The following is a 26,226-nucleotide window of genomic DNA, read 5'->3' on the forward strand; positions in this document are numbered from 1 at the left end:
AGTAAATGTACGCTCTATACACAGAAAAGACAATTTTGAAATGTTTGTGGCCCTGTATGCTATGTTGTTATACAGAAACTGTTAAGATGGATAAGATCGGGGACTAAAGTGTTCTTTTTTTAAATTTTTTATTAATTACACTTTATTCATTTTGTATCTCCCCATAAGCCCCTCCCTCCTCCCCTCCCAATCCCACCCTCCCTCCCCTTTCTTCCCATTACTATGTAACCCACTTGGACACTGAACTGCCATGGGCTACATCTGTGCAGGGGTTCTAGGTTATCTCCATGAATAGTCCTTGGTTGGAGTATGAGTCTCTGGGAAGTTCCCTGTGTTCAAATTTTCTGGTTCTGTTGCTCCCCTTGTGGAGACCCTGTCCTCTCCAGCTCTTACTATTTCCCACTTCTTACATAAAATTCCATTCCCTCTGCCCGACTGTGTGTGTGTGTGTGTGTGTGTGTGTGTGTGTGTGTGTGTGTGTGTAATTAGCTGAGATCTCTCTGCATAAACCGTTTCCTAGTGGAGCATTCACTGGAGACCTATAAAGCTGAATGAAGGATTTGGTCTGCATAGGGGACAACCCTTTTGAGCCAACAGGAGTCACAGCCTGAGCAATGACCTGAACCTGTTGGGCTTTCACAGAGATTAAATGTATGGTCCCACCATTTCCAGATGGTGTTGATTGGATAAAACATACTTTGAATAGTGTTGGATTCTGTAAACTTCACCAAGAAATCTCTGGCTTTGAAGTGAAGATGAACTGCAGAAGACCATAATTTGGTTTTGTTATGTGATTTATCATTTTTCATTTATTGATTGACTACTATTTGATTTATTTCTGAAATGCTTTTAAAAACTGGTAGAAGTTTCTTTTTTTCCGATTTCCTTTAAAAATTTTTCTTTTTGATGCTGTGTGTGCAGGTCTGTGTGTGGGCATGTGCACATGATTGCAGAGGCTTTGGGAGACCAAAAAAGTGTATCAGATCTTTCTGAGCTAGAGTTATAGGTGGTTGTGAGCTACCTAGTGTGGATGCTAGGAACTGAATTTAGGGTCTCTACAAGAGCAATGCATACTCATAATGACTGAGCCATCTCTCCAGTCCCAGAAGTTTCTTTTGAAAGTGAAAGTAGTTGACTATCCTAAGGACCTCTGTGGGAAAGGACTCTGAAGAGATGCAGTTTTCACTGCAGTCTGCTTTTGTGTGGAGTCTGCTGGGTGCAGGGGAAACTTGCTGACTGCCTGGGAGGAAGCCTGCATTGCATTTGCCTGGTGTGCTGGCTTTCCCCTGGGAGCCCTTCCTTTCTTGTTTTCAGAAATTCTGTCAAAACACTTCAAGCAAAAGGAAAGGTTTCATTTCCCTGATAAGTATGCAGGGCAATAATGAAAGCTTTCCTATTTAATAATAAGCATTCAAAAGATTTGAAATTAATAAAACTGTTCAAAATTCCTAGGCTGTTTAAGATGGTATTTTTAAAACTTACTGTGAATTGTATTTCAGTAGGATATAATCTGACAGGTATTTTGTAGTCCTAAGCATTTCCTTAACAGAGATACCCACTAAAGAAAGGCCACATCTTCTGGAATCTGGTTGAATAAAGACCAAATTCTCTATCCAGTGGGCTACCATGCACAGACTTGAGTAATGAGGCATTAGAGTAGCATGTGTATTTGGTATCCAAATGTGAGTACCAAAGCATCTTTCTCTTAATATAGTCTTACTCCCTCTCAGCTGATATAGAAACACAAACACACACACACACACATACTTGCACAGCACAGGCATGCACACGCACACACGTACATGCACACACTTGCACATGCACAGGCACAGTGGTGGTGGTGGACAATCTACAAATAGCCTGGAAAGCGTTGGTGTGCTTGGCCTCTGAGAACTTGGATGACAGATTCTTAGGTCTTTTTTTTTTTTTTCTGTCCTGATTTGATGTTTTTGTATCAATAGAAATTGCTCGTATAATTAATCTAGTGAGGTAATAGAAGTCCAAGAAAATTCCTCGTCGCCCACACCCCATGTCTAGTGTGCTCTGGCCTTTGAGCGTGACCTTTGCTGACACAGTGTGTCATTCACCTATCCTGTATTAACAGACTTGTCCCACAGAAGAGGCAGATCCTCTGCAGGTGGAGGTATTTCCTCCGGCTGCAAAGAAATCGCTCAGCTACTCCAGTATCCCAGAACAGACTCTACGCAGGCAGGGCCAAAATGTTCCTTTGAACAAGAGGGTCAGCTGAAGATGAGGTGAGCAGCTGCCTAGTGGGAGACTCACTGAGGGCAGGTGCCGCCGAGAACACAATGTGTAGGTTGACACCAAGTGTGGTGGTTCCACTTATAGACATGGCCTAGTTCCTGTATACTGAGCTCCAAATATGGGTCCTTCTGAATTCACCCAGACAGAAGATGGCAGTGCAGACACCGCGTAGTGCCACCAGGTGGGACCACAGCTGGCCTACTTCCTTCCGATACAGTGCTGATCCTATGGACAGTAAATCTCCCCACAGTTTCCTCTATGACAGACATCAAGTGGAGGTAGGAAGGGCAGGAGGTATCTGTGTTGCCGTTTTATTTTTTTTTCCTCTGTGAAATGGGGTTATCAATAACAGCAGCTTCCTGGACAACCTCACTGATCCTTACCTTAGTTCCGTTTAGCATGTAAGTAAGAAAAGTGAATGAGGATTTTGAGGAGTTTGAAGTCAGACAAAGCCAGCATGAAACTGACCATGCCTCTTCTTCTTACAGTGACTCTGAGGAGCTATTTAACTTTTCTGGGCCTGTGTTTAATGTGAATAATCAATTACATATTACAATGTTGTAATACCACAAAGTGGCTTAATACTTATAAAGATACCAGTTAGTATCTGACATGTGGTAAGAGGCGCTATAGGACAGCTTTGTGTTCACATATCTCATGAAAGTGTGATTTTTGTGGCCATTTTTGACCTAAGGAAACCAGCAATTTCATACCATACAACCCAGCTCTCTGTGTGTTGCTTATCTCTAGTTTCCTCCTCTTGAACTAGAACCTGCTTCTCTAAAGTTCCTACCACTAGATTAAGTCAGTCTCTGTAAGGACCACATACATGCATATGATTTCTTTTTCCCAACTGAAATATTTCAAACAGAATAGACAAGCCACAAGCACATGTTTAGATGGGAGACTATTTTCACAGACTATGGCTGTGAAGCACCATAGAACTATGATAAAGCCATTGTTTGTCTTTCTAGACCACCACGCTGTCCTGCTTTGGGATACTTGGGCCATCCCCATTTCTGTTTATCCATCTGACATCTGATCACGTTCTGCCAGTAGGAGCCCCTCAGAGGGAGACGACAGAAATGCAGGAAGACAGGCATGTCATTTCCTCTCGGCGCCCTGTCTCTGCCAGACCCGCCTTATGCCGCTGGGCTGTGCGGCTCATTGCCCGCTTACCTAGCCCGGGTATACTGACTGAGCTGCCAGTTGCTAATAACTGACCCCAGAGTCCATCTGCACCTTTAATTGTTAAATGCCTGCTATGTGTACTGCGCGTGTTAGGCACTATAAACTTATCGAATGCTTATAGCAACCCTGCAAGCTATGCATTCTCTTTGCACGGCAGTTGAGGACATGGTCTGCAGGCTGTTGCTGGCTTGGTCTTGTCACCAAGTTACCAGCTGTGTCTGAGCTCAGAGTCAGAGCTGGGTCTCTGGCTCCAGTGGAGCACACTAGGTTCTGGCAATGCCATTCCTCATCTAGAGTGGCAGTTTTAGCATAGTGATGTCTCTCTCCCACTGAGCTGGGCAGCCCAGTTAGAAAGAATGTTCTTTTGTTTTGTGCAAGGTGCTGTGTACCAACTGTCCCCAGGCCCCAGCCAGAAGCTGTACGTTGTGCCTGCCTTCTGAGAGGCACCAGAATTTGTCTCTGTTCTGTTTGTAATGTGAGCAGGGATGGGCTGTTAATCATGCTGCAAGCCAGGCGGCACAGCACTGCTGAAATAATGAATTGCCAAACTCCTGCCAGAGTGAGTCACAGGGTGGCCACGAAGGAAACGATGTCTGCCTTCCTCTCCTCCCATGTCTTTCCCTCCTCCCTGCTCATCTCCCGTCATCCATCTTGCCAGCAGTAATGGGAGCGTTTTTCTCCTTTAAGTTCTGAAGTGTGTTTGGGATTTACTAATGAATCTAAAGGTTAAACAAGGTCTGTCAGGGACGTTCATAGCTTTCCAACACACAGCAGAGCTTACAAGCAGCTTTGGCTACATACGACCAAGAATTGAAAAACACAAACATTTCTTTTTGGAAAGTGGGATAACTCCAGTCCAAAATGATCCTGACAATAATGTAAAATAAAGACTTCAAAAAACAAGAGTCACATGACCGCCTTAGTCATATGATGAGACAAGGATGCACAGGTTGTTTGGGTGGTATGGTGGGGCCTCTGGTTTAAGCTGCTGTTTTCAGGAAGGCTAACCAAGAGAGGCATCTCTTCTTTACTCACCATTCCTGCTTCCTATGGTACAGTTCTAGGAACACCTAGCAGGTGAGACTTCCCATTCCCCTGTTGTCACACTATGCCTCTTCTCTTCACGTGTTCTCCTACTACTGCTGTGCATGTACATACATACACACACTACATGTACTTACATGCATATACACACATGTATGCATGCATACACATGAACACATGTACACAAACATACATACAAAAACATGCACATACATATTTACACATATCAACATACACATAGACACATGCACGGGTACACACACACACACACACACACACACGATCATTCGCAAGTATCTTTGGCTAGAAGCATTCTTACTCCATCACCAGAAATCTAGAGCCATGCAGTCCTGAGTTGATATAAGGGAGCATGGCTAGCCTCAGAAACTCTGCCTCCTACCTTTCTGCCCTGGCATCCTTCATCAGTTGGCGTATTGCCTCGGGTTGCAAGATGGATGGCATAACTCCAGACACCATGTTTTTATTCAAGGCACTAAGAAGTTGAAAGGAGTTTCCAAGACACCAGCTGTGTTAGCTCCCTATTTTGGGAAAAGCACAAGTGCCCAGGGCTGTTTCTGTATGTCTCATTGGCTGTAGCTCTGCTCACAAATCTAACTCATTGCTGAGGTGCCAGGAGAAGCAGCTATGGGCTACCCTGTAATGGAGGTAGCAGTGAGAGTGGGGTCAAAATTGCCTTCAGGTTAACCAACAAATGGTGTCTGCCACAACTGCATGGAGGGAAACCATAACAACCAAACTGTCAGGCCAAGGAACCCTAACCCAGCAGTACAGGCGAAGAAAATCCATATGCTTGCGCCCCGCTGTGCACCAGATTTTGTGCTAGGCAGCGTTCCTGAAAACATGCATGCCACCGGCACCTCCTGTGCCATTGAAAAGCTAAGCTGGGCAGCATTCTGCCAGTCACTAAATTAGGAACCTGGGACTGAATCTGGCTCTATCTGCTTTGAAAGCCTGTTCTCTCTACCAACCTACGTTTCCTGTAGGACGCCAAGGCTGGTTTTGTAACCTAGGAATGGGAACCTCACTGAATCTCAGCACCTTTGTTCTTCCAACATCCTCAGTCACCGTTTGACAAAGTAAGAATCAGAAACAGCTGTTTATGGGTTGCTAACTTAAGATAAAGACAAGTACTCAAGACCTGGCATTGTGACAAGAGTCAAAGGAGAAATGGCCATGGCAGTGGGACACCCAGCTCCATTTACATGGAGCCTGGCTTCTCTGTGATCTGTGTAGACGGCAGACAGCCTGAACCATTTGTCCCTAGCTCTCATGTGCCTTCTCCTTGTTTGTTCATTCGGCACGTCCATAGTAAGGGCCTACTATGTACCAGTACTGTTCAGTCAACAAAACAAAGATCTAGGATACAAGGCCTTATATTACCCCCTCCATATTCTTACTCTTGCTCGTATTTTCTCTCTGTGTCTCCCTCTCCCTTCTTCCCCCTCCCCCTCCCTGCCTTTCTCCTTATCTCCTATTCTCTCTCTCTCTCTCTCTCTCTCTCTCTCTCTCTCTCTCTCTCTCTCTCTCTCTCCCCTCTCTCCCCTCCTACCCTGAGTGTGTGTGTACTAAGACCAACGGTGTAAAGAATGGACACAGAATTCTGTAAACTAGCGATGCGCCAATAGGCAGCATGGTGAGCGTGATCACCTGTGTGAGCGACTAGAATGGGAAACAGTTGGACCAGCGTAAGGAACCTTCTGGGTTCCAGACTTCTTAGAGAAGAGGAGATAGGAGGGGACAACTTGCACATCCCTGGGGAACCTGTCCTCTTTGTTACCTCTCCTTCCACCTAGGGAAGTTTGAACAGAAACTCAGAGGCAAAAGTGAGCCTGGCTGTGTTGAGCATTTTATCTCCAGCTAAAGCTTGGCCTGGAGCCCTCTCAGTTGAGGCCATCATTTCCTTTCAAATGTGTGAACTGTCACACCAGCTCAAACCTTACTGAGCCTGAAGGCCATTTCGGTCCACTCCTGCCATGGCAGTTAACAGCCAAGAGCCTGACTTCCTCATTCAGACTACAGAAATGCTCCATTCGTAGGCTATTGGGAATCTGCTAGAGGAAATATCAAGTCCGGAGGACACTGGAGTGTTATCAAAACAGTACAGGGACCTTTGATGCTGAACCTCCACTTCCAGGCTCTTTTCCCTGTTTCCTGCCTGACACCTCCCACACAGAGAATGACTCGACTATCTTTGTCTGCCAGCCTGAAAACCCAGGTACAAGAGAGCTGTGTTCTTATCTTTGTCGAGTTGCACTCCTGTGCCAACAGTAGCAGGTGAGCCTGGCACTCGCTTAGCAAAGCCAGGAGACACAAGAAACAGTCATCTCCTGGGATGTACACACACTGGGAGTGTGAGTGTTCTATGGAGCTTTGGAAGGAATCCAGAAAGACAGCAGAGAGAGAACAACATTCCCTGTGCTGTTGGGGCTTGGCATCTAAGCACAGTGCCTTACTCTGGCCATCACTACCCACTCTAAAGTGATTGCACCCTGGTGAGAGCCTAGTCACCCTGGCTATCCCTTTGTAAATTGGAAGGAATTCTGCTCAAATACTTAACAACCCTGGCAGACATTCACAGGCTACTGAGAAGTTTAGTTCTAGGGAATGACTCAGCATGTATACCATGGCTTCCTTCCTTTTACACCTTTTCACCACCACCGCCACCGAAGCTTCACTTTGATATCTATAATTTGAGCATGGTCCAAGGAGGATGCTGACTAATGTGCATGAAATCCCTAAGTTGTGAGAATGTGATGGATGATGCTATCCAAATGCAGGTCACTGAACCAGACTCATTCCGTTTTCTTACCCATGATGCAGAGGGAGAACAGCAAGCATTCTTCGGAGCTCACCTCACTAGTCTCCTCCTTATCTTGATGATTCCGGCCATGCCGTGCTCACAGACCAACACACCCGGATAGAGTGTGATAAAACAATCATGTTCTAAGACGTGGGGATTCCTCTGGTAAAAAAAAGAGGGAAGAACTGGCCTGGAAATCTCCAATTACAGCATGAAAACCAGTCCAAAGCTAAGGAGGCAGGTTAGGACTTAAGACCGCTTCTCCATGGCAGTTTATAAACAAGCTAGAGAACATTTGGTTGCCCAGGCTGAAACATACATGCACACCCCATCTTCATGCTATCAAAGTAAGGAACATATTGTTGTGCAGTAAACACAGTTGAATGTGACTAATACCTACTAAATGTTCCGCCAGTTCTACCTATTGGTGTTTATTCAGAAGACATAAAATCTTGTCTCCAAGACCTAGACATTAAGGTATGCAACTGTTTCACATAGAGTAGCCCAAACTGGAGACACTCCAAATATCTGCCAGCAAGAGAGATCAAACTCCATTTTATCCACTTGGTAAGAATACTACTAAATGACAAAAAGGTAGGAGGCACCGAGCTATGGTTCAACAAGCAGAGCCTTCAAACACTTTCTAAGTGAAACAAACAGATGTCTTCCTTTTCTGTAAAAATTGGAGGAGGTGAAGCCATCTACAGTGACAGAGAACAGATGGGTAAGTCACCTAGAGAGTGGGAAGAAGGATGGGGAAGAAAGAGGAAGCTACCTGGGGGAGAGTGCCGTCCTCTGGAGGTGATGTTTGCCACCTTGACGGTGGTGGCGTCACAGGAGTGACGTACCTCATCAAATGGTGTACTTTGTACGTGTGTCATTTACTGCGTAACAGCCGCAGCCGGATAAAAATCAATAAAAAAGAAATAACTGCGCATGAGGGGGACTGTTGAGGAGAAGAGGGGACTGACAAGAGAGAGGAGGAAAGTATGTGCTAGGCCGATGGAATGATAGCGTCATGAAACCCACTCTTCTACACAAGTTAAAAAAAAAAAAAGATTGAAAACAGAAAAATTTCACGTGGTTCGACTGACACATAAATCTCAGTAATAAATTAAAATCTTAAAACCTCATATATATTTTTTATGCATTGATTGGACACGTACAATATGCCAGACAGCTAGAAAAATTTGCGCACTGAAATGTGAACGTGACTTCTCTGGCTTTGCCGCTGGATGGGAGAAACAGGGTTTGTAAACAGACAATGGATTTACTTCCCCCACAGGCAGTTCTGAAGTAATTACCAGATTTAACCAAATTGTCCTCTGTCGATTGAGTTTTATGTGTGTATCTGTGCTTTCTTGTCTTGCAGAGTGACTTGTGGTCCTTGGGAATCACCGCCATCGAAATGGCAGAAGGTGCTCCCCGTAAGTTCCTTCCTCTGGGGTAAAATCTGCTGCTGGCTGGTTCTGCAGGTCCTGCGGGCTCCTTGCCAGGGCTGTGGTTGGCCTACTTCTGCTACACTGAGCCCGGCATGGGTCTGATGTGGCATATTTAGAAAGCAGAGACAGCTTAAATCACCCAGGAATCTTTTCATTTCTGAGCAGTGTGCAGATCTGTGTTTTGCTAGGAAAGAAGAGAGTGAATCTGGGGGGGGGAGTCTTTTTTTCTTTGCCTGCTTAGGGAGTGGCTCATTCTGGAGGTACTCCATCTCACACAGAACTCAGGGCGATCACAAACAAGGTCCGCTCTCACGTCCAAAACTTAACTCCAAAGCTAAATTCCCAGGTCTATCTCTCACAAATACCTGAAATCAGAGGGTTCCCGCTTCTGAAAATACTGTTTACAGTTTTAAATATCCCTGCCCTTACTGGAGCTGTGTCCCAGATGCTGGCAATCTTGACAACTTCCCAAGTGCCCTGGGACTTTGAGTACTCGGACCAAAGAACACCTCAGGCAACTGCTGTGGTGGCCTGGGAGACAGACTAGACCTCAAAGACATCCCTGACTGAGCCTTCGTCTCCCCATCAGTGCCAACCTCAGTAGAGACACCAAGACTCAGCCTCTCCTGAAAGACAGGATTCACTTTGCAGGCAGCTGTGATTCAAGCAATACCCACCCTGACTCTGAAGGGACTGCGGCACAGTCTGGGGCCCCCCTTCCCTCCTGCACCCCGGGCTAGAACTGCATAACAATGGCCTGACTCCCCACCTTTCCTGGACCCTCCTCCTGTCTCCCTTTACGTGGAATTTGCCCCAATAATGTCCCTGCATGTGCATTCTCACCCCTTCACCCCTTCTCAGCTATTCCTCACAGGACTAGGACTGAAAACAAACAAACAAACAAAAAACAAACAACAACAAAAAAAACCTTCACCTTCAGGGCAGTTCATTCTTAGACTTAGGACTCTCTGCCTTTAAGCCATCGCTGCCTGCTTATTTTTCTTTAAGTTTCTTGAATACTGTCTGCAGCTTGATTGACTCAGACTGTTTGTTTGTTCACAATGACGTTTGCGAGTCAGAAAATTCAGATACCACGGTCTTAAAGCTGTGTTATCACCCTGAGAGGTATACAAGACTAAAAATACCCTCTACCCACAGAATCCTCTGGCATTGAGGGAGCTTATAGACTCAATCTTGGTTTAAAAAGAGAGAACCCAACAACTATATTCCCACCGTTAGAAAGTAAGCTAATAAGTTGAGTTGATTGAAATAAGAGCACAGACTGTGTTCATGATAAACAATTACGTCATGTTTATAAACTGACTTCATCCCCTGGTCATCCTGGAGCCGGAGAATTTACCAACAAAGCACATCATGCAACCTGAAAAGCTACTAGGAACATTGTTGGAACAGAATGGTGTCCTGGCAGAGTACTGGAAAGTCGTGGGGAATAGTGTTCGCGTGAGCCTCCTGGGGAAGACAGCTACGTTGGCTGTATGTTCAGGCACCACATATTGTGGCTTAGGCTTTTGTTTAAAAAACAACCAAACAAACAAAAAACAACAACAAAACTCAACCACTCCAATCTCAGCTCTCATCTGCTGCTGTATATTTTGAGGGACAGGTGGCTACTTACAGCAAAGATGGCTAGACGTTGACCCTTTACCTTATTTTCCTTACGAAGTAAAGTGTGGTCCTTAGGAATGTTAATATCTGAAGTGTGTGCTTCGAGAGCTCCGTCTAATTAGACATCAGCTCTTCGATTGTTTGCCAAATGAAAGCACCCAGGTCCTCCGACCCCTTGCTCGCAAGTGCCTTATGGACATGTGCACACTTTGCCCAGCCAGGGTGGTACTGTGGTTGGCCTCTGACTGGATCTGGTCCTTGTTTTTGGTCTCCTGCAGCCCTCTGTGACATGCATCCCATGAGAGCCCTCTTCCTCATCCCCCGGAACCCTGCGCCCCGCCTCAAGTCCAAGAAGTGGTGAGTTGGCCCTTCAGTATTTTGTAGATCTTGGTGAAGGTTTTTTTTCCCCCCTCTGGGATCTTTCTTTTCATCTGTCTTTCATTTTTGTGTGTATGCGTGAACAAGCGTCTGTAGGTACACGTGTGTGTGCTGGTACACAGAGGCCTTGGGTTGACCTTGGTGGTTATTCATGGTTGCTCTTCTACCTTACATTTATAGACAGGGTGTTTTAACCTGGACCTCACCAATGTGTCTAGACTGGCTGGCCAGTGCGCCCCAGCAATCCTCCTGTCTCAGTTTCCGAAGCGCGAGGATTACAGGCATGTGATCCTACCACACCACGCCTGGCTTTCTTTCTGTGTGAATTCTGGGAGTCTGAACTCAGGACCTCATGCTTGCATGACAAGCACCGAACTGACTGAGCCCTCTGCCCAGCCTCTCTGCGATCTTCTTATGAATTACCTCTGATCCCTAGGTCCTTCTGGCTAGATTTTTTTAAATGCATTTCACTTGGTAGGTTACAGTCCATGTGCTGCCATTCTCATCTTGCTCTTACAGCTTTCTTACCTGCTGTCTGTCCAGCAAGCTGTCAAACCTATCCTCAAGGCAAGGAACTATTAGCCAAAATGGGGCCTGAGTAATGGCATGAAAATGCTGTGATTTGGGGCTGGAGAGATGGCTCAGAGGTTCAGAGCATTGGCTCTTCTTCCAAAGGTCTTGAGTTCAATTCCCAGCAACCTACACAGTGGCTTATAAACATCTATAATGAAATTGGTACCCTCTTCTGCATGCAGGCATACATGCAGGCAGAATACTGTATTGAGAGAGAGAGAGAGAGAAGAAAGAAAGAAAGAAAGAAAGAAAGAAAGAAAGAAAGAAAGAAAGAAAGAAAGAAAGAAAGAAAGAAAGAGAAAATGCCATAGTTTATGACTGCAGGGCTGTGTTTTCCTGACAGCATGGCTCGTTTCTTTGAAGATGGTGATGACTTGGAGTCAGCCAGTTAGATTGGCTGCCTTCTGTTCCTCAAGACAGTGGTTCCCTGTGCGCCCACACAGACCTGCTAATGGTCCATGTGATGTCTCTTTGTGGGTAATTGTGGGTTCTTTGTGTTTTTTTCAGTCCCTATTTCTTTATGTCAGGGCATGCTGGTTTCCTATTTTGGTACAACGGTATAACCTTTGTTCTTAAAAAGCTTACCCTGACCAAAAAAAATGGCGACTTGTTCTGAAGAGAGCTACAGAGTAGGGCAAGTTGGGAATGTGGATGGTGAACAATGAGGTGGGGTCTGGAAGTGTGGTCCTCGGGTTGTGCCCAGTGCTGCCTGTCACTTCTATCTGTACTTGTATCATGGTCTTTTATGTCTTACTTTTCTGTAAGAAATCCAATGCTTCCCCTCCCCTGCTGCAGAGTGGCAAGAAGTGGCATGGCCTCCTGATAGTCTCACATCTCTGGTTCCTCTTGCATTGGAGACAATTCCTAGCAGCCTGTGACCTCCTACTATTTTTCCCTTAGACAAGAGTCCTGTCCTGTTCAACTGAAAAGGAACAAGTCATTTGTCCCTTTTCATATGACTTAAGGCTTAGGCCCTTGACTGGCGTCCTCCTGTTTCCCACCCACAGGCACACGCCCACCACACAGAGCAGGTTTAATTAGTCCCAATCAGCTGGTAATGACATAGCAACCCTGGCTAAACAGAGGAAAGGCACACAGAGAGGGGCAGGGAACAGAAAAGCCACAAGTAATGGCAGTCTCTAAGTTGCCAGACCTGCAAGGGGAGTGTGAGTTGCTATTGGCAACTGGGAGGCAAAGGCTCCCCTGCTCGCCTTCCTCTCAGAGGGTCACTGTGGTACCAGACGTGTTCTTTCCCCAGCAACAGCCTCTCATTGGGCACCATGGAGCATGTGGTGGCAGAGCGCAGGGGGGCCCTTCCTCACTCTTCTTCTGCGAGTCCTCCTGTCTCCTCCCTGGATCTGACTCCCGGGGAGAGGGGCCCCCTCAGTTCCCTCCCCTGGAAGCAACAGTGATGCTGCAAAGCCTGCTGCCTGTCAGATTTCTGCTTGTAATGTGCCAAGTTTCCCAGGGGGGCCTGCTGTATGCCGTGGGCCTCACTTCCTGTCGCTACATCGCCTCCTCTCCCTTCGCTGTTCTGGGGAGGTATTTTAAGCTTTTCCATGGAGGAACAAGCTGGCCATCCACAGGCCTGTGTCACCCCAAGGGCTGCAATGGCCACGTTATCATTTCTCTGACAAAACACCTGACAAAAGCAACTTCAGAGAGGAGGATTTCCTTTAGCTCACGGTTAGAGAAGGGATACTGTCCATCATGGCAGAGAAACTGAGGCAGCGGGGTTGAGGGTGCGGGGATTACACTGTGTCCGAAATCAAGAAACAGAGGAATAAGTGCTGATAGTCAGCTGCTTTTGTCCTCATTCCTTTTTCTTCAAAGACTCCAATCCCTGCCTGGCGCTGCCCACATTCAGGATAGATCTTCCCTCCTAAGTTGAACCCAGCACCTGGTCACACCCTCACTAACACATTCACGGGTGTGTCTCTTAGGAGATTCTAAATCCGGTCAGGTTGGCAATGGAGACCGGCCATCGCAGGCCCATTCCTTGTCAACCTGACCCTCAAACATATCACTTTAAACTATCAAATCCCACCCCTGGGCCTCAAAGGCTCGTGACTGCCTCATGATGCAAAGTGTATTTAGTTCCTCTGTGAGAGTCCCCTAAATCTTAACAGTTTGAAACCGAATTGCTTAAAAACCCAAAGTCCTTTATGGTGCTCAAGGCATCTCATAATTGTGGGAACTTGTAAAATTAAAAGCCAAGTCATGTATGTTCAATATACAGTAGCACGAAATAGGCATTTTCATTCAAGAGGGAGGAATATGGGCAGAGCAAGGAAAGACAGGACAAAAGTTGGGTTTGAACCTAACATGGGAGACACAAGATCCTGCAATTCCCTTTTGGGCTTCTAAGGCTCCTGGTCTCCTCTGGCCTTGGCGCTCCTGCTGTGCCTACAGCCTCTCTTAGGATGCCTCCACCATCCTGCCTACAAGTTTCCTCTGTGGACAGCCCCTGATCCTGGCATCTCTAATACCCTCAATTCTCCATTGCAATGAGGCTTCACTACAGCCTTCTGCCGGGGTTTATTGGGGTTTCTTGAGGAGATCAGGTCTTTGCCATCCATTACCTGACCTCAATAGCCTTCAAAAGTCTTGCTCCAAAACCTCGCTGTCCACAGTGAGCTGGGTCCTCCCACATCAATAGTTAATCAAGAAAATGCAAGCCAATCTGATAGAAGGGCTTTTTTTTTTCAACTGCAGAGAGCTCTTTCCAGATGACCCCAGCTTGTGTCAAGTTGACAAAAAAACTAGCTAGCTCACACCCTCAACCTTCACTGTTTTCCCAGCCCCATGCCTGCTGTCAGGCACTTCTGTTTTGAGAAAAGATAAAGATAGGGGTGTGTGTGTGTGTGTGTGTGTGTGTGTGTGTGTGTGCGCGCATGCATGCACATGTGTGTGTGTGTCCATTCTAAATAAAATAAATAATAATATAAAGTAAATATCACAAAATGTTTGAAATATATTGAATTTGCAAGTTTGTACTGACTGCGAACTTCATCAAATTCAAAACCCAAACTGGAATAGAAGCTTTTGAAATTAACCTTTTCTATTCAGTTTCCCCAACTCAAATACATCTACAGCAATTCCCTTAAGGAATGTTGTGCAGTCATCTGCTACATAGCAAAATTTTGATTAGCAATGGACTCCATGTACAACAGTGATGCCTTAAGACTGGACCACTTACTGCCTCTATCTGGCTTCTGTGTTGCAGTCCTTAGGGAAGGCTTTTCTCTCCCTTGAGTCTAGTGATGATCAGAGAATGGCCGTGTCCCCATTCATGCCAGCACTAATCACAGGAGGCATTTTAAAGGAATTAACTTGTTTAATTGATGTAGCAGTGTTTTGTTTCAGGTACTGGACACGTCTGTACGTGTAGCCAGGGAAATGGACACAGAAAAGTCATTTGCCCTGAGCCACACAAGTGATGAAGCCCAAGGCAGAGAATGGGGGTAGTTGTGAGAACTAGCATGGATTTTCAGGGCCAAATTTTTCTTTAATGATGTGATGCCTACCCAAGGCATCTGCCCCTCCCAATCACAAAGGATAGTATAACCAACTCCAGTATATAAGCGGGTAACTGTGGAACTTCGGACTGTGAGCATCAGACATGGGCATTCCCTCCCCATCCAACTCTTGGCAAGGCTACATCACTCACCTTCCTGAAAGTCGTTACCTTTTTCATTCTAAGAGACAGAACTAAGTTACCAGCAGTGCCACAAATTTCCTTTGAACCCACTGAAACACCGAGTAGATACTCAACCTCCGTGAAGTACTTTCACTTGTAATTAAATGTGCAATTAAACATATTGATCCCTTGGCCACACCGACTTAGAAAGTAAGTGAACACATCTGTGAAGACATGGGAATTGTGTGTGCGTGTTGTGTGCGTGTGAAGACAGGGTCCCACTGTGTAGTGCAAGTTGTCCTCAAGTTCACCATATAACCTATAGCCTCAAACTCATGGCGATCCTTCTGCCTCCGCCTTCCAAGTTGCCAGGATGTGTTTTAGGTGAGCAGCGTTTTCTTTTCAGATGATGCCTATGAAACAAATGGGGATACGCTACCCACTTTGGCAAGCTCTGTGCCCTATCTCGGTCCTTTGGACACCAAGCTATTCTCTCTGAGGTCATTCTCTCCGGCAGAGCTCTGGAAAGGGCGCCCCAACAGCTGGTTCTTTGAACGGAACACTGCTTAGACACTGTTCTGCCTAGAGAGCTGAAGTTTTGTCTCTCTCTCTTTTTTTTTCAGTTGTTTTGTTTTTAGATGTCAGTGTTAGGAAAAGGAATGCACAGTCTATTGAGGTCTGGATCTCATTTTTCAAATCGGATGTGATTGCTTTTATTTATCACCCTCTAATTAATAGTGTAGCACTTCACAGTAAAAAAAAAAAAAAACAAACAAAAAACAAGCATTTCTTCCTAGCCGCCAGTGGGTGAAAGAACTCCGCTTCATTCCTTGTGAATATTTAATGGCTCTCCTGTCTTAAGTTGCTTTTGTTTTCATCTTTTTGATGCTGATTTTCCTACCCAGAAGCCCTGTGTGGAGTTTGCTGCTGTTGTTTTGAGGTTAGTGTTATAGTTTCTAGTTTATTCAATAAACTATTTTTTTTATTTGACTGATCTGGGAAAGAAAAATCAAACTACTCCTTGCAATCAATCTCTGTGTGTCTCTGTCTCTGTCTCTGTCTCTCTCTCTCTCTCTCTCTCTCTCTCTGTGTGTGTGTGTGTGTGTGTGTGTGTGTGTGTGTGTGTGGTAAATGTATGTACACAAGGACACATGCACATCTGTGCACACATATTTGGAAGCCAAAAGTCAATGTCAGGTGGCTTCCTCTTCTACTCTCTACTTCAAGTTTTGAGACAGTGTCTCTTACTGAGCCTGAAGTTACTGATCGGCTGCACACACCACTAGCTGGCCAGTTGGCTACAAGGATGTACCTGTCCTGTGTTTCATCCCATGCATGGGGATTCTAAGTGCACGCTGCCATGCTAGCTATGTGCATACAGGCTAGGGGTTCCAATTCAGGTCCCCATGCTAGCCCAGCAGGTACCATCTCCTCGGCTACCAGGTCCCCCTCTCTGTTCCCCACAAGCACAGGTTTGAATAAAGCCACACCGCAGCAGTGGCCGGGCACTTCCGTGTGTACAACTATCCATCCATCCATTCACCAAACACGTAGAGCAGAGTGTGCTCTCAATAGGACGATGACTTGGGCTTTTCCTGATACTGCTGACATCTTCCAGTAAGGAAGACACCGAGCTTGGGTTGAGGGAGGTCACAAGCAGCCGCAGAGCTCTGCCTTCACGATTTCTAGCCCGTGATACAGCCAACCCTAATTCTTCTGTGGGGGAGGGGGTTGCTAAGGATGCTACATTGTTTTCAGATCTATTCAAGGCACTTGAAAAACTCATACATAGTTTAGATACTTTGTCACTTGAAGAAAGACATGGAATAAGGTAAGAAATGGCTACGGTGTGGGCAGAAGCAGAGAGTATATATATATATATATATATATATATATATAGAGAGAGAGAGAGAGAGAGAGAGAATATATATATTCTCTCTTGCATTATTTTATATACATGTGTAATATACATTAAACATTTATTCTGTGAGAGGGGGAGGGAGGGAAAGAGATAGAAAGAGAGAGTGAACTTGTATGGGGAGTTGGTTCTCCTTCCACCTTGCTGATGCAGGGTCTCTGTGGATGCTTCTGCCTCGATACCGACCCCATGATAGCTGGACCCTGGGCTTCCAGGAGACCTGGGGACCTGGTCTAGGGGACCTGGATAACAGGTGCTCACCATCCCATAGGTCCAGGATTGAACTCAGGTTGTTGGATTTGTTAGTGACCTTAACTGCTGAGCTTTCTCCCCCACCCTACACTTCTCGAGCCTGGAATACGTGCATTTCTGGGAAATGTTTCGGATGGGGAATTTGAGAAAAACCTTCCTTTGGCGATCCACAGCGCAGCCACAAGAGGGCAACCGAGAGCAAAAAGCGGCTCCCTTCTGAGTATGCCAAGGACCCTGTGGTCAGGGGTTCCACTGAGATGTTGGGGGAGAAACACTGAGCCCTCTGTGGACAGTCTTGGAAAAGCACCCTGGGAAGCTGTGAACTTAATTACTTCTGACATTGGATAACCCCTTGGAACTTTCAGCAAGAACACACATGCTCCATCCATAAATCCCGGCTAAAGTCCACAGTGATTCCGGGGGCACTATGGCCCTACCCAGCCGGCTCTGATTGCTGATGTGGTATCTGCCTCCAGGGCTTCCCTTCTTCCAGACTGCTTTAGGATGGCGTTTGCCTAGGAGGAAATAGGACCTTTTGCAGTGGTGGGGGGGGAGGGGCGGGCAGCAGGTGGGGGAGACTAGTTAAATATACGGATTAGATCGTCATAGTTAAATGTTCAAGCCCTTAGTGACCAGAAGCTGCTGTTTAACACGCGGGCCCAATCCATGTTTTCTTCTGTCACATGAGGGGGTGCAGGTCCCCTTGAACCTCCTCCCTCCCTTTACTACACTCTAAGCTCTGTTTGCTGCCCGCGTTAGTGCTCCTTGGCATGTAGCATTCCCTCTCCCTGGTTATACTGACCCATAGCCCTAAGAGATCCCTGAGTTGCCCTTTTACCACCGTGGCTTTGTTCTCCCGAGGCTGTAGACCCCTGTTTCCTCACTCAGGGTCCCTGCTTATCTGCTTCTCGCACAGTTCATTTCCCTCTTGTTCCCTTCCCGTCTCTTCTGTGAGGTTGTGCCTCCCATGTGAAAATGTTCCCGTGCACGCGTAGGTGTCGAAAACAACCAACCTTTGAACTTCATTGTGCTAAAAGACTGTGACACCGATATTGCGATTAGTTGATCTCTGTGCTCACCAGATAAACCCCCATTGTTTTCCTTTTTCTGGTCACATTTCAAAAAAATATATCTCCTCTTCTTTTATGTTGTCAGTTTTTTTGCAGTGAATTCATCTCTTTTATTTGACAGGTCAAAAAAATTCCAGTCGTTCATTGAGAGCTGCTTGGTAAAGAATCACAGCCAGCGACCAGCCACAGAACAATTGATGAAGCATCCATTCATACGAGACCAACCTAACGAAAGACAGGTCCGCATTCAGCTGAAGGACCACATTGATAGAACAAAGAAGAAGCGGGGAGAAAAAGGTCAGTTGCACATTTGTGTTTCAGAGAAAGAAACAAAAGAGAGTTAACTGTGGGCTCCCGACGTATTTGGAGCTGACTGTAGACTTCTCGTGTGTCACATCACTCTTGTGTGTGTGGTCTGCCTGTTAGGTCACAGGATTGGACCATGAGTGGAGAGAAATCACCTCTGAAAGCAAATCTCCACGGAAAAATTAGACCTGTGAGCAACATGTCCTCTTCTAGGCACCAAACAAAGCCATGATGAGTTATGCTGTGAAGCAGGTTAAATGACGCTTGTTTTCTCTTAACTGAAATGAGTGTTTCCAAGAATGACGTGTACATGATTCAGACAACCTAAGGAAGTCATCTAGTTGGCATTTTCCCATATTGACAGCCTTCAGCATTTCTGTTGCTGTGCTTTATGACTTGTTTACAATCCGGTTACTTAGAAGTCAGGAAAGATTTTCTTACAGTGTCAGGAATAGAAAAGATCACTAGGGTCCCAGGCTGGCAACAGGGCATCAGGTTTTGAGCTGTGAAGGTGCCGGCTGAGCATGAGGTAGGAAGAGAAAGTTGGGGTATGAAAGGAGGACTAGGAAGGACAGATACACAGTAAGAACTTAGTAGGTGGGGAGTAGGGGGCACTGGGAGTGACAGGCAGGAGAGAATGATAGCCATTGAGGATGTGGTGAGAGAGAATAGAGCAGCCAGAAACTAGTGTGTGTGTGTGTGTGTGTGTGTGTGTGTGTGTGTGTGCACGCTTTACATTACTTCCCTTTCCTCAGCACACCCCCTCCATGGAGCAACGGAAGGTAGAGACAATACAACACAGCACAGGACAACTGTGTGTATGTTTCACCTCTTTGGATCTATAATAACACAGCAGCAACGTATGTGAGCTGAGGCTCAGAGTTGGGTGGTAAATAGACTGAATCGACAGGTAACATCAACAGAAGACCAAGGTGGGGGGAGGAAGAATGTTTAGTGACCCTTCAAGCAAAGGGTCTCTTCTTTATGAGCCAGTTTCTTGGATGCAGTTATCTAAGACTCCAAAATGGGAGGTCATGAGGTATCTGTCTCCAGTTGTTAGCCAAAAGGGTAAGACGTTCGCGGGGTCCCAAACAGCTGGGAGACAAGTCCTGTGGTAGCTACTAGATCTGAAGGGAAAAACTGTAGGTTAATGCCCCAAAATCTAGCTCTCTGAACTTTTCCACTGTTCTTTGTTATTGTGGCCTTGGACTGTGCCATGGAGTGAAATATTCAAAACAGTATTTGAGAGCAGTATGTCAAATATACAACCATTAAATGCCAACTTCTTTAAAAGGGTATCTTACTATACTACAGATATACTAAGTAGGTTAAATGTTCTGACTGCCTTAAGATTCCGGCTTCAGTGCTTTCTGTCATGCATTGACTGTATGCATTTTATGCACATCTTGTTTGTTGAGATACGGTGTGTGTGATACACACCTCGGGATGGAACTGTATGTGCCACAGTTTGCAGTACTCGTAAGAGAATGGCAACCCCAAGACTTATCAGGCGAAATATGTCCGTTTCCATTTTATGAAGAAAGGAACCAAATTATTAGTTATGCTTTTTTTTAAAATTACCAGTTTACATAATTAACCAGGGTGCATTTTTAAATTCTAACTTTGTGTTATGTGATATGTCGTTTGAAAATACTGAGGAACTCTTCTTTGTTCTGCATGTTGCATGTGTGAAAGTAATGCTAGTTAGCAGTATTTGACTGTAAGGAGTCAGTAAAGTAATTGTGTTTCGAAAATAAAAAGATTCTGGATTCAGATTCCATGTATGCCTCTTATCTGTTATGAGAAGTTCACTCCAGTTTTCTCATCCCAAAAATGGGGCTGGAGAACCATGATGATACCATTTTTTTTTTGCATCATTGCAAATGATAAAGAAGATAAAATATGTAAAATGCTTAATAATATATCTGGTACATAGTTAAACTTTGATACCTACTTGTAGTCTATTCTTTATTGACTCATCACTTACTGTTCAAAAGGACCTTCTGAGGACTCATAAATAGGAGATAAAATTGGAGGAATAATTTTTATCCAGGAATAAAATTGGAGAAATTTGTGTTTTAAGTTGCTTTCAAATTTGGAAGCCATAAATAGTAAAATGTAACATAGAAATTGTCACACCGTGATGACAGGAAGGCTACTTTCAACATGCTCATTTTCAAGTGTGGAAGAGCAGGGTTCTTGGGAAAGAACACATGCAAGAGCCGTGTCTCAATGAAAGGAATCAAGATTGCTGTTTTGGCTTAAATCCACCATAATCACAGTTCTGATCTTGTTCTTGTCTGTTCCCAAGAGGAGTATTTGATTAGACCAGCTCTCTTTCCATTTGTTCAATCTGAATGAATGACATAGTTTGATCTCTCATGTTCTTAAAGTATCTATTGATTTATTCTGTTATGTTTGTGGATGTGTCCATCTCTGAATGAATCTATGAGAACCATCTTCATGCAGGATTGGCCAGAAGAGGGACTCAGGTGCCCCCGAACTGGAATTGCCAGAGGTTGTGAGCTGCCCAGTATAGGTGCTGGGAAACAAATCCAGGTCCTCTGTAAAAGCAGCACAGACGCTTAAATGCTGGGCCATATCTTCAGGCTCTCTCACATTTATAAATATATATACATATATATTATTTGTATATATTGGCGTTCTGCCTTCATGTACGTATGTGTACCTCTTGTGTGTATGGTACCCACAGAAGCTAAAAGAAGGCATCAGAAACCTTGGAACTAGAGTTGTAGATGGTTGTGAGGCACCATATGGATGCCAGGAGTCAATCCTGGTCCTCTAGAAGGTGTTCCTAACTGCTGAGCCGCCTCTCCAGCCTTCACGCTCTCATTTTTTTATTCCCCTTTCCATTAAATCTCCGCACAGCTAGCTTTTGCTAGAATTGAAAAGGTGTGTTTATTTTGTTTTTCTGGTTTTGACCTGATACTTTTCCTTAAGCTATATTGACATCTGCTAACTCAATCCTGTAATTCAAAGACAATTAAGCCCAGTTCTGGGAAAACATTCAAATCAAGGAAACTTGACGGGTTAAAGTTCTTCCTTAGAAAATAGAAGCAGTTGGAATGTCTGTGTGCTTCTTTCCTTCACTACAATGCTCTTTATTAGGTAAAATTTCCACATGATGTTTTGAACTCTCTGTATTTCCACTTTAAGAAGGCATCATCTTGGCATGAGATACAGATACCTTATTGTATATTCTTTACATTTGTTGAAAACAGTATTTAAAAATAGGTAGGCAAAGAAGTTCATGCTCATCTAAATGTAGGAGGCTCACCCGTGATTTTACAAAACACCCTTGAACTCATCACACTCTGGTTTCTGTTATTGTCTAATATCTAAATCTGTATTTAGCCAATCTGGTTTTCTCGGTGTGAACATTGCCTCCTAATGGAAACAGCAAAGTTGTGATTTCAGCCCTAGTCTTCAGGCTGGTAAATAGTAACCCACAGCTATAAGGAAGTGACAGGCCTGTGGCATCATCTTTTGCTTCTAACACAGAAAAGCCCCCAGCACAGCGCATCTGAGGATCAAGGAGCCCCTGTACTTCTGCTTGGTCTTACCATATGTTTTTCTCACGTCCAGACACCTAGCTTCTCACGACTCACAAGTAACACTGGAGCCTCACCTGTGGGCATGTTGTTGACACTGTCATTTTTCATTTTCTCCCAGATGCCGCCAGCGGAAGGGCCACTGGCCTTCCAAGAGCCAGCTCATTACCTCCTTAAGGCTCTCCCGCTTCCACTTTCCACATTCTGAGCAAGGCGGGATAGCTAGCGGCCCAGGGCTCTCACTTCCCATTGCCTTTTGTGTGCTTCTGCTCAGGATGTAACTTGTTGGGGAGGCACTGGTTTTCCCACTCAAACATTTCAATATTGAATTGTAAATATGTGTCCCAGATTGACATTTTTATTAATATGAAGGCACTTCTCATTTATAATCTGACTACCTCCCTTATTTTAGAGGATTATCATAGATAAATGTGGTAACAAATCTAAACTATCTAACTGTAGTTGCTTGCATGTGAGACACCTTCCAAACATTCATTTCTTTTCTTTTTATCCACAGAAATGACAATCATATACTTGCGTGTGTGTCTTGCTCATTGTATTTTTTTTTCATCAATTACACTTTATTCATTCTGCATCCCCCTATAAGCCCCTCCCTCCTCCCCTCCCAATCCCACCCTCCCTCCTCCCTCTGCTTGCATGCCACTCCCCAAGTCCACTAATAGGGGAGGTTCTCCTCTCCTTTCTGATCTTAGTCTGTCAGTTCACATCAAAAGTTGCTGCATTGTCCTCTACTATGGCCTGGTAAGGCTGCTCCCCCCCCCCAGAGGGAGGTGAATCAAAGAGCAGGCCAATCAGATTATGTCAGAGGCAGTCCCTCTTCACATTACTATGTAACCCAATTGGACTCTGAACTGCCCTGGGCTACATCTGTGCAGGGGTTCTGGGTTATCTCCATGAATAGTCCTTGGTTGGAGTATGAGTCTCTGGGAAGTTCCCTGTGTTCAAATTTTCTTGTTCTGTTGCTCTCCTTGTGGAGACCCTGTCCTCTCCAGCTCTTACTATTTCCCAGTTCTTACCTAAAATTCCATTCACTCTGCCCAACAGTTGCCCATCAGGCTCAGCATCTGCTTTGATAGTCTGAAGGGCAGAGGCTTTCAGAGGCCCTCTGTGGTAGGTTCCTAGGTTGTTTCCTGTTTTCTTCTTCTTCTGATGTCCATCCTCTTTGCCTTTCCGGATGGGGATTGGACATTTTAGTTAGGGTCCTCTCTCTTGCTTAGTTTCTTTAGATGCACAGGTTTTAGTGGGTTTGTCCTATGTTGTATGTCTATATGAGTGAGTATATACCATGTGTGTCTTTTTGCTTCTGGGACAACTCACTCAGGATGATCCTTTCCAGATCCCACCATTTACCTGCAAATTTCATGATTTCCTTATTTTTCATTGCTGAGTAATATTCCATTGTGTAGATGTACCACAATTTCTGCATCCATTCTTCAGTTGAGGGGCATCTGGGTTGTTTCCAGCTTCTGGCTATTACAAATAAAGCTGCTACAAACATGGTTGAGCAAATGTCCTTTTTGTGTACTTGAGCCTCTTTTGGATATATGCCAGGAGTGGTATGGCTGGATCTTGAGGAAGCGCTATTCCTAGTTGTCTGAGAAAGCGCCAAATTGATTTCCAGAGTGGTTGTACAAGTTTACATTCCCACCAGCAGTGGAGGAGGGTTCCCCTTTCTCCACAACCTCTCCAGCATGTGTTGTCACTTGAGTTTTTGATCTTGGCCATTCTCATGGGTGTAAGGTGAAATCTCAGGGTTGTTTTGATTTGCATTTCCCTAATGGCTAGTGAGGTTGAGCATTTCTTTAAGTGCTTCTCTGCCATTCGGTATTCCTCTACAGAGAATTCTCTGTTTAGCTCTGTTCCCCATTTTTTAAGTGGATTACTTGGTTTGCTGCTTTTCAGCTTCTTTAGTTCTTTATATATTTATGGATATGAGTCCTCTGTCAGATAAAGGGTTGGTGAAGATTCTTTCCCAATCTGTAGGTGGTCTCTTTGTTTTGATGACGGTGTCCTTTGCTTTACAGAAGCTTTTCAGTTTCATGAGGTCCCATTTATTGACTGTGCTGTTGGTGTTCTGTTCAGGAAGTTTTCCCCTGTACCAATGAGTTCTAGGGTATTTCCCACTTTTTTTTCAAGCCGATTTAATGTGTCTGGTTTTATGTTGAGGTCTTTGATCCACTTGGACTTCAGTTTTGTGCAGCGTGACAAGTATGGATCTATTTTCATTTTTCTACATGTAGACATCCAGTTAGACCAGCACCATTTGTTGAAGATGCTATCTTTTTTCCATTGTATGGTTTTGGCGTCTTTGTCAAAGATCAGGTGTCCATAAGTGTGTGGGTTTATTTCTGGGTCCTCTGTTCGGTTCCATTGATCCACCATTCTGTTTCTATGCCAGTACCATGCAGTTTTTAAAAACTGTTGCTCTATAGTACAACTTAAGATCAGGGATGGAGATACCTCCGGAAGATCTTTTATTGTAGAGGATTGTTTTAGCAATTCTGGGTTTCTTGTTATTCCATATGAAGTTGAGAATTTTTCTTTCCAGGTCTGTAAAGAATTGTGTTGGTAATTTGATGGGCATTGCATTGAATCTGTAGATTGCTTTTGGTAAGATGGCCATTTTTACTATGTTAATCCTACCAAGCCATGAGCATGGGAGATCTTTCCATCTTCTCATATCTTCTTCTAATTCTTTCTTCAGAGATTTGAAATTTTTTTCATACAAGTCTTTGACTTCCTTGGTTAGGGTTACTCCGAGGTACCTTATGTCATTTGTGGCTATTGTGAAGGGTGTTGTTTCCTTAATTTCTTTCTCAGCCCTTTTGTCTTTTGTATACAGGAGGGCTACTGATTTTTTTGAGTTAATTTTGTATCCTGCCACTTTGCTGAAGGTGTTTATCAGCTGTAGGAGTTCCCTGGTAGAGTTTTTGGGGTCACTCACGTATACTATCATATCATCTGCAAATAGTGATAATTTGACTTCTTCCTTTCCAATTTGTGTCCCCTTGATCTCCTTCAACGGTCTTATTGCTCTAGCAAGGACTTCCAGCACTATGTTGAAGAGATATGGAGAGAGTGGGCAGCCTTGTCTTGTCCCTGATTTCAGTGGGATTGCTTTAAGTTTCTCTCCGTTCAGTTTGATGTTGGCTATAGGCTTGCTGTATATCGCCTTTACTATGTTTAGATATGTGCCTTATATCCCTGATCTCTCCAATACTTTGAACATGAATGGATGTTGGATTTTGTCAAAGGCTTTTTCAGCATCTAGGGAGATTATCATGTGGTTTTTTTCTTTCAGTTTGTTAATATGGTGGATCACATTGATGGATTTCCGTATATTGAACCACCCCTGCATACCTGGGATGAAGCCTACTTGGTCATAGTGGATAATATCTTTGATGTGTTCTTGGATTCGGTTTGCAAGTATTTTATTAAGTATTTTTGCATCAATGTTCATAAGGGAGATTGGCTGGAAATTCTCTTTCTTTGTTGAGTCTTTGTGAGGTTTAGGTACCAAGGTGACTACAAAGCAAGCCTCAAGGCTTGCTTCATAGAATGAATTTGGTAATATTCCTTCTGTTTCTATTTTGTGGAATAGTTTGAAGAGAATTGGTGTTAGCTCTTCTTTGAAGGTCTGGTAGAATTCTGCACTGAAGCCATCTGGTCCTGGGCTTTTTTTTTGGATGGGAGACTTTTGATGACCGCTTCTATTTCTTTGGGGGATATAGGACTATTTAGTTGATTTACCTGGTCCTGATTCAGCTTTGGTAAGTCAAATCGATCAAGAAAATTGTCCATTTCATTTAGATTTTCAAATTTTGTGGCATATAGACTTTTGAAGTAAGACCTAATGATTGTTTGGATTTCCTTAGTGTCTGTAGTTATATCCCCCTTTTCATTTCTGATTTTGTTGATTTGGGTGGTGTCTCTCTGCCTTTTAGTTAGCCTGGCTAAGGGTTTGTCGATCTTGTTGATTTTCTCAAAGAACCAGCTCTTGGTTTCATTGATTCTTTGAATTGTTTTATTTGTTTCCAATTGATTGATTTCAGCCCTGAGTTTGATTATTTCCAGCCGTCTACTCCTTCTTGGTGTGTCTGCTTCTTC

The 26,226-nt window shown here is 44.5% G+C and overlaps 1 protein-coding gene across 7 annotated transcripts in view; it reads left to right on the top strand.

Moving 5' to 3' along the window:
* The window catches only part of Tnik (TRAF2 and NCK interacting kinase), a 427,262-nt gene that overhangs the window by 300,323 nt on the left and 100,713 nt on the right, over positions 1–26,226 (top strand). For all 7 annotated transcript variants that reach the window (XM_060378161.1, XM_060378162.1, XM_060378163.1 and 4 more), the window contains exons 8-10: positions 8,694–8,748; positions 10,668–10,746; positions 18,342–18,517. In XM_060378161.1, coding sequence (XP_060234144.1) covers positions 8,694–8,748; positions 10,668–10,746; positions 18,342–18,517 — 310 coding nt within the window. The remainder of the gene's footprint in view (positions 1–8,693; positions 8,749–10,667; positions 10,747–18,341; positions 18,518–26,226) is intronic.

Source organism: Meriones unguiculatus, chromosome 2 (assembly GCF_030254825.1).
Source record: "Meriones unguiculatus strain TT.TT164.6M chromosome 2, Bangor_MerUng_6.1, whole genome shotgun sequence".
NCBI classification, from domain to species: domain Eukaryota; kingdom Metazoa; phylum Chordata; class Mammalia; order Rodentia; family Muridae; genus Meriones; species Meriones unguiculatus.